Source organism: Muntiacus reevesi, chromosome 17, assembly GCF_963930625.1.
Source record: "Muntiacus reevesi chromosome 17, mMunRee1.1, whole genome shotgun sequence".
NCBI classification, from domain to species: Eukaryota; Metazoa; Chordata; class Mammalia; order Artiodactyla; family Cervidae; genus Muntiacus; species Muntiacus reevesi.
The window spans coordinates 27,326,891-27,335,738 of NC_089265.1; the positions used below are offsets into that span (position 1 = coordinate 27,326,891).

At 47.4% G+C, this 8,848-nt stretch overlaps 1 protein-coding gene across 3 annotated transcripts in view; it reads left to right on the forward strand.

The window, feature by feature from the left end:
• The first annotated feature begins 537 nt into the window (after window positions 1-537).
• Window positions 538-8,848, forward strand: part of TTC39B (tetratricopeptide repeat domain 39B) — a 140,452-nt gene continuing 132,141 nt past the window's right edge. For all 3 annotated transcript variants that reach the window (XM_065907753.1, XM_065907755.1, XM_065907754.1), the window contains exon 1: window positions 538-775. In XM_065907753.1, coding sequence (XP_065763825.1) covers window positions 734-775 — 42 coding nt within the window. In that variant the 5' untranslated portion in view covers window positions 538-733. The remainder of the gene's footprint in view (window positions 776-8,848) is intronic.

Sequence of the window (8,848 nt, forward strand, 5' to 3'; positions counted from 1 at the left end):
GAAGCAAACACATCATCCCTGTATGGGAAGACGATGTCCCTCACCTAGTGTCTGGGTAGGTGGAATGACAAAGACCTCTGGGTGACTGGTGACCTTGACGCGAAGTTGCTTTCTGGCCTCACCATTTGCGAGACGCAGTGCCCACTTGGCGAGGGAAGGGACTTGGCATTGGCTCAGGACCAGGTGGACGCTTCAAATGGGCCTCGGGGATAGCGTGGCTTTCATTTTGGCCACGCTAAGCCGGTGCTCCCTTGGCCGCTGGCGAGCAATAGCCTCCGCACAGAGCGCTAGAATACTCCTAGGTATTCAATACCTTCCCACAGGGTGGGCGAGACCTGCCAGGTTCGCGAGTGACTCCGCCCACAAAGTGACTCCGCCCACGGAATGACCGCCCAAGGGGATCCGAAGTGGATGCTGTCTGGAGGTGGAGACGCGTTGCAAGAATCTGATTGGCTTCTCTAGTCAGAGCCTCGTAGAGGGTGGGGCGAGGCCTGCAGGGGGCGGAGCTTATGTCGAGGGGGCCACCCGGCGCCGGCTTGAGAAATGGATGCTCGGCGGATGTGCAGGCGCCGGGGGCGGGGAAAGCACTTGCTCAGCCGCGCGCTGGCCCCGCCTGGGACCCGGCGGGAGCGCTGGGCCGCCCTCTTCCTCCCGTGCTGGCGCTGGGCTGAGAAACTGAGTTGGTCCTGAGCTCCCTGTTTGGTTTTTGGGCGGCGGCAGCCGGAGGAGGAACATGGCGCTCGTCGGCAACGGAGCAGAGTTGGAAGTGGACGAGGTACTGACCGGTGGGGAGTGTGGGCACTACCCCTGGAGCCCGGGAGGGATGAGCGAGCTCGGCAGGGTTGAGCGAGCTCGGCAGGGACGGCCAAGGCCCCGCCCCCTCGGTTGCCTGTCTGGAACCTACAGTCGCCCGCCCGGAGGAGGAGACGGGGGTTGCGAGTGGGGACACCCGACCTTGGGAAGTCCGTCCCTGCTGGAGCGAGGAGGGTCTCTGCGGCGCTCGGATCGGAGGCGCTGCTGAGGTTCCAGGCATCACGCCTGGGGTTGTGGGAAGCGAGGGCACCGCGACCGGGCGGCTGGTGGAGGGGTGCGAGCATGCGGAGCGCAGGACCCGCAGTATAGAGCAGTTCTGAGCCTTGCTAGGGACGCCTAGGCTTTATGGGGTCTGACCCTGAAGTTCCGACACTGGCGCTTTGGAGTTTGTGGAACCGTCTCCTGATCTGGGAATCTCACCTTCTATGGAAGTTTCCGGTGGCAGAATCGAAGGGCTTGCAGTCGATGAGAGGAGGGGGCCAGCAGGAGGAAGAAGGAGCCCTCGGGGTGTCTGCACCAGCGGGCGAGGCAGAGCTGCCCTTGAGTTGGAGGGCTAGGGGCCTGGAGCAGCAGCCCAGAAATTGGTGCTTTCAACATCAGATTCCCAGAGTGGGTGGTAGACGGAGGGAAGGCGCAGGGAGAACCGACTCCGACCTTCAACTGCGGTCTCTATACTGCCTTTAAATAATTAGCCACTTCCTCCTGTGGCTGGCACGCCGGGGTCTGAGCACCCTCGGGCGCGCGCGCAGGACCTGTTGATTTATTGACTTGCTGCGAGCAGTTGGCAGCTCCGCAGAGACACGCTCTCTTTCTCGCTCTTGAAGTTGAAGCCGCCAGCGGCGGCGGCACAGGCAGCTGCTGCTGCTGCCATTTTACCTGACTTGAATTTTACGAGTCGCTGCCTGAGGAGGCTTCATTTCAAATGATGCAATAGTGGAAGACCTTGGAGTTGACAGGCCTGCCCATCTTTTCAATGTCGGGAAACTCCTCGCAACTAATACTGTGTTTTAAATGTAGCCCTTAAAATAAAACAAAACAAAACCCAAACTCCAGCTCTTTTACACGACTGTCCAGAAGCTTTCTTACAGCCTGTGCCTTCCAAGGAGGACCTCAAGACGACCGATCAATGAACTAGAGCGTCCATGGCTGCATCTATTGTTGAACCTTTTAAATTACACATAAAAGCAAAGGATGAAATGGCTTATTCGTTGCCATTTTCGTCTGTGACAGCCTTTCTTTATTTGTAGCTATAGACTGTCTTTTTGGTATGACCTGGAGCCAGCTTTTTTTCGTTCCTCCTGTGTTAGATCTTTTCTGTAATCAAAGTCGTAACACTTTCCTGGTGCTTTGACTATGCATTCACTGTTTCCCTTAAAGGTTTTTATGACTCTCAGCTGTATGGCCCTAGTGGTAAAGAACCTGCCTGACAATGCAGGAGACATAGGAGACGCAGGTTCAGTCCCTGGGTTAAGAAGATCCCCCTGGAGTAGGGCATGGCAACCCACCTCAGTGTTCTTGCCTGGAAAATCCTACAGACAGAGGAGCCTGGCAGGCTACAGTCCATAGGGTTGCAAAGATTTGTACACGACAGAAGCAACTTAGCCTGCACGTACGTTCTTGGCATGCAAGGCTCTTTACAGTGTGGTCTCAATCTGATGTGCTAGCCTAGTTCCCAGCCACTTTTCTATGTGTAACAATTTTAATAAGTGTTATGCCTGAGGAAATAAGATTGGGAGTAGCTAGTAAAGGTGGAGTGAAAAGTTTAAATTCCTGGGCTTGATGAAAAAGATTTGCAGCACTTAATTGTGATTATTTGTTTTGCAACACTTAGATGTATTTGTTTAGGTCAGGGCATTGTTGGGAGAGAATGCTTGGACAATAGGTATTGAGACATAGGGCTACGCTAGCTGTGCTGTCTGCTTGCAAGGTGAACCAAATGTCAGGCATTGGCTAGGGAGGATAGCTCTAACTCTGTGGGGGAAATTAGGTTTCAAAGCAGCAGAGAGTCTAGCACACAAGATACTTGGTAATATGTATTTGTGGAGTGAATGAATGACTACAGAATTGAAGACAAAGCCTAATAATTACTCACTTTTTGCCATATCTTTTATTCATTTTTTAAAATCCCACAACTATTAGGCTCCTGTTACATGTTAGGTACTATACTGGTTCTAGGAAATGAGCAAAGTACAAACCAAATTCTTTTATTCATGCCAAATCTACTTTTGTCTCTCATGATGCCCCGTTTCCACCAGAATAAATGTTGCAAGCATTTATTGAACATTTGCTTTGTGCTTAAACTTGGCAGGTGCCTTAGAGAGGGAAGGCAGTTCTGACTTTCCACGGTTCTCAGTCTGGGTAGGGAGATGTGGCATGTGAACAAGAACTTTGGAAAGGAGCTCAAGGCAGGGTAAGCAAGTAAGAAATGTTGCCTTGTAGACACGGTACCTTTAGCTTATTTGTGGAAACTCCCTCACTTTCAATGGGCTGAAGTGCTCTCCCACATGTGCACAAGACCCTGCTCTTAAACTTACTGGATGTGTGAAACTAAAAGAGCTGGGAAGCTTTTCAAACACTTAATTTAAATTTGATGGTCTTTGAGGTCACTATTTGATATTCAAATGGGAGTAAAAGGGGACCAGGTGATTTAGTTGGAAAAGTAGTAGATTAGGAGTTAGGTGAGCTGGGCTCTCAATTCTGCCACTCATTTATCCAATAGCCATTCATTCACTAAGTGTACAAACATCTGATTATGTTATGTGCCAAGCCTGGTGCTAGCTTGAAGATACAACAGGGACCCAGACTGACCCGGTCTCTGTCTATAACGATAGAGTGACCTTGATTGAGCCAGTCTCTTAACCTCTTAGGGCCCTCTAAGTTTCCTCATCTGAAGATGAAGGGGTGCCATGAGCCCTGAGTGTTCTTCCAAGCTCTGAAAGTCTATACATTTAGAGGCAGGGAGGCTTCTTTTTTTGGGAAAATGCTGATAATATGGGAATCCCTTTTCTTTTGAAGTACCCAAGGAGATGATGGTAGTAGTGGGGCTCTTATGATAGCTGTGGAATGGGTGTTTTCTTAGGTAAACTGGTGTTTTTGTTTTTATTATCTTTAGGTGCTAGGAGGATAAATGTGGGAACCATAAGAAGTTAGGGCTTGCAACCTCAGAGGCAGCAAAAATTAGTTCTGGAGGAAGACAGAAACTTCTTAGACATTCCAGTGGTTCCAGATATTCCTTCAAACCTTGGTGGCTAAAATACTATTTCTTAACATTTAAATTTCTCTCAGTGGTTTTTCTTGTGTATCACACAAGCAGCTTTGACATCAAGTTCATGGAAGATATGCAGAATGTATGCAAGGTCATTATTACAAACCTATGGCAAATATATGGTTATCGCTGGAGACCTTTTTGACCATCAATAGCTTAATCCTGAAGTCGTATCTCTCTTGGTGACCTTATATGTATGGGCTGCTTTTGGCTGTTTTGTGGATGTTAAGTGCTTATGTTTGGCCCTTACTGTTCTGTGTGTGACTTGGATTTGAAAATTAAAGTAGTTTATATTTTCTTATTTATTAAAGTTATTGACCTCACCAATAACTATGTCAAGTATCAAAAAGAAAAAATATTGATGATACCTGAATGAATATTTAGCAGCTGGATAAGTTAAAAATGATTTTCTCATATAAAACAAATGTTACGTTCATTAAAAATAACTTTTAGAAAGATTTTTTTTTTCAATTGTTTTACCTTTGCTGGAAAAGGAGCAGTTTTTAAAGTCTTTGAGAAATTTGGTTACATTGCTATTATTATGTAGAAATTGGTAATTTTTATATATAATCTGATATATCATATTTTACATTAAAATTGCATTAAAAATTGCTCAGTGAATACAGTTATAAAGTTTAATGTTAGTAGCCTTAAAATTTAAAATGTAACAACATTTTTATTGTCATTCTGAACCTATTCTTGAATAAAAAGAGTAAACCTTATACTTGCTTTTTTATATATAAAGTACAGAAATATTTCTGTGCTATTAACATGTCATGGGGTTAGGAGAAAAATGTCTGAAAAGGCTTTCAAGGGGGGAGGACAATATTGAAAATAAGTTGAGAAACACTGGATTAGGGAAAGAAATGGTTTATGTGACAGATGCTTCCATGGCTTGCTTTTTTTGCCCAGGATTTTTTTGGTTTAATTGTGATTTAGAAAATTTCCCTAGTGGCATTTTAGATGATGTTCAGATAAAACTGATTGCTACAGTTTTCTTCTGATCAGATTCATTCTTTCATTCCATTTGTGTTCACTGAGCACCTCCCCAGGTGCAGGCAGTCTTCAGATGCTGGAAATTCACGCAGAGATGAGATGGCTTGATCGCTCTTGAGGAATGCACACTGAAGCAAGAGAGAAAAGTAACAAGTGCTGTCTTTGGGCTAGGGTAGATTTTAGGTGGGCTTCCCTGATGGCTCAGATGGTAAAGAATCTGCCTGTGATGGGTCTGATCCCTGGGTTGGGTTCTATCTGGGTTCAGTCCCCGGGTTGGGAAGATCCTTTGGAGGAGGGCATGGCAGTCAACTCCAGTATCCTTGCCTGGAGAATCCCCATGGACAGAGGAGCCCGCTGGGCTACAGTCCTTGGGGGTCACAAAGAGTTGGATACGACTCAGTGGCTAAGCATAGCACAGCGCAGATTTTAGTTAGGAGAGCCATATAGTTTATCATCCATAGCAGGGACCTAGGAAAGTCAATATGGTGCATTCAGTAATTACTCCAGGACAACAGGTGCAAACAGGAATGGTTGGTTGCCTTTGTTTAGGGGCTGGCAAAGGTGGCTCAGCAGTAAAGAATCCGCCTGCAATACAGGAGCTGCAGGAGATGCGGGTTTGATCTCTGTGTTTGATCCCTGGGTTGGGAAGATCCCCTGGAAGAGGGCATGGCAACCCACTCCAGTATTCTTGTCTGGGAAATCCCATGGACAGAGGAGCTTGGCAAGCTACAGTCTATCAGGTCACAAAGAGTCAGACACGACTCAAGTGACTTAGTATACATGCAAAGACTTTAAAGAAGAGGTGGTATTTGAACTGGGTTTTCAAAAATTTTTTTACTGAAGCATTGTTGATTTGTGTTATTTTTAGGTGCACAGCACAGTTATTCAGTTATATGTATATACATGTATGTATATTAGTATATATGTAATATATGTATTTTTTAGATTCTTTTCCATTTTAGATTATTGCAAGATTTTGAGTATAGTTCCCTGTGCTATATAGGAGGTCCTTGCTGATTATCTCAGAGAAGGCAATGGCACCCCACTCCAGTACTCCTGCCTGGAAAATCCCATGGATGGAGGAGCCTGGTAGGCTGCAGTCCATGGGGTCGCTAAGAATCGGAGACGACTGGGCAACTTCACTTTCATGCATTGGAGAGGGAAATGGCAACCCACTCCAGCGTTCTTGCCTGGAGAATCCCAGGGGCGGGGGAGCCCGGTGGGCTGTCATCTGTGGGGTTGCACAGTCGGACACGACTGAAGCGACTTAGCAGCAGCAGCAGCTGATTATCTGTTTTGTGTATAGTAGTGTCTATATAAAGAAAACAATCCCATTTACCATGGCATCAAAAAGAATAAAATATCTAGGAATAAATTTACCTAAGAAGGCAAAGACCTATACTCTCAAAACTGTAAGACCCTGATGAAAAAAATGGAAGATGACACAAACAGATGGAAATATATATTGTGTTCTTGGATTGGAAGAATCAATATTGTTAAAATGACCATACTACTTAAGGCAACCTGCAGATTCCTATCAAATCCCCAATGGCACGTTTCACAGAAGTAGAACACAAAATTTTAAGATGTGTATGGAAACACAAGAGACCCCAATAGGAAAGGCAATTTTGAGAAAGAAGAATGGAGCTGGAGGAATCTGGCTGCCTGAACTGGGTTAGAAGGATGTGCTGGGTGGAGCAAGTGTGACGAGGCCCAGGCATGGGCGGGGAGGAGAGCACTTCCTGGGGTCAGCAGGGTACTCAGAGAGCCTTGGAGGACTGAGACGTGCAAAAAATGAGGACCCAGAGGGTTTCTTAATGAGGCAAGAGTGATACACTTATTTTAGGAAGCTAAATCTGGTGAAGTTGCTGCAGCCACTCTGGAGGTGGTGGCAGGAAGGGCAAAGAGGCTGTTTCTACAGTTCCAGATGGGAAGTGATGACTGGGGTGGAGCAGAAGTTATGGGGTTGAAGAGAGGAGGGCTGGCTGGAGGGATTTCTCAGCGAGAACTGGGAGGAGGAATTGGCCTATTTGAAAGGCAGTGGGAAGGGAGGAGCCGGTCACCGATGACTGGCGGAGGTGCTGTTCCCTGAGAAGAGGAGTGGGTAGGGTTCAGCCTTCAAGATGGGTGTGGAGGGTGCGGACCTCAGGCACAATAGACTCACCTGCATGGCGCACTGTGACTGTCCGCATTGAGGGAGCTCGGCCATTTGTTTCTGAGTGAATGGATACGGGCAAGGTTATGGAAGGGAGGTTGTAAATTGGTCCTGCAGGTGAGTAAGAGGGGAAAAATTAGCAGCAGCTTATTGTCAGCCTGGATATCAGCTCTAGTGAACAGACAGGCAATTTTCCTGGCATGTTCAATTTTGAGTCATTTGAAAGCTCATCTGTCCCTGGGAATGCTACTTTCTCAGATGAGAAATGAGGGTGAGACTTGCCCTCATTTTCTCTCCTGTCCCCTTCGCCCCACATCTCCTCTCTCCTCCCCCTTGAGTCCAGCAGTGCAGATGTGCTTCTTTGGCAGGAGTCAGTCCTTCTTTGGGTGCGCTGTTTGCTCTCCCATCTTAGCTCTCTGCACACGGGTGCTGTTAGTAATTATCCGCAGTGTGAAATGGATACCGTGAATTCTGTGAGGCTCCCGGTTTCCATCTGGCCATCTGTTGACAGCTCACTGGCTCCCAGTCTCAGTGGCCCTAGCGGCCAGCTCAGGAGGGTCTCCTGAAGTCACTATGTGCTCATTTGCCGGGAGATGAGTACCCAGGACCTGGTAGGGCTTCCCTTTGTCAGACCTCCCCTTGGTCACCAACCATGTCAGAACTCTTCTTTTCTATCCCTGTCCCTCGTGGGGGTCAGTCACACACCCAGAGTGACTCTGGCTGGTTGACCATACTAGCTAGGTCACCACACCTCTCTCAAAGGGACTCCTCACGTGTTGACTGCCTGGCAGTTCATAATGCATCTTTGGCACATTATTGAAAGATTAGGGTGTGTAGTAAGAGCTCTTCCCCCCCCCCCCCCGAGATCTGTGGATGTATGTTTTGAAATATTTTAGTAAAATAATGCACCGTGTATATTTTTTGGGTCTGATTGTAACTAGTGAGGGAGAAGAATTCAGTGTAACAGGCTAACAAGAATTCAGTCTAAAGTATCGGGTTTATGCCAGGTGCTCCTGTCCTCAGTAATGTCTAGTGAGAGGTGGGGGCAGGTGTGTGAACACATAGATGCAGCTCTCTTTGCTGAGAACTCTAGAGGAGGGATGCTGGGGTGCTTTGGGAGGACGGAGGAGGACATCTCATCTGGAGTGAGGGGAGGGAATGGGTGATCAGGGGTGGTGTCCCTGAGGAGGCTGTTTCTTAGACATTCTGGATCTTTCAGGAACAAGGGGTTAGGCATGGAGAAGAGACTGAAGTGCATCCTGGAGAGAGGGAATAGCAGGCATACGGTATGGAAGTGAGGACTTCCCTGGTGGCTCAGGCTGTAAAGAATCCACCTATAATGCAAGAGACCTAGGTCTGATCCTCGGGTCTGATCCCTAGGTCAGGAAGATCCCCTGGAGAAGGGAATGGCAGTCCACTCCAGTATTCTTGCCTGGAGAATCCCATGAACAGAGGAGCCTGGTGGGAGTCCATGGGGTCACAAAGAGTTGGACACGACTGAGCAATTAACACTTGCATTTTACGGAAGTGAAGAAGTGATTGTGGTTCTCCTGGTGGCAGGAAATGAGATTGGAAGGGTAGGAAGGGCTCCTGTAGGTTTTTCATGGGGAGTCATGGAT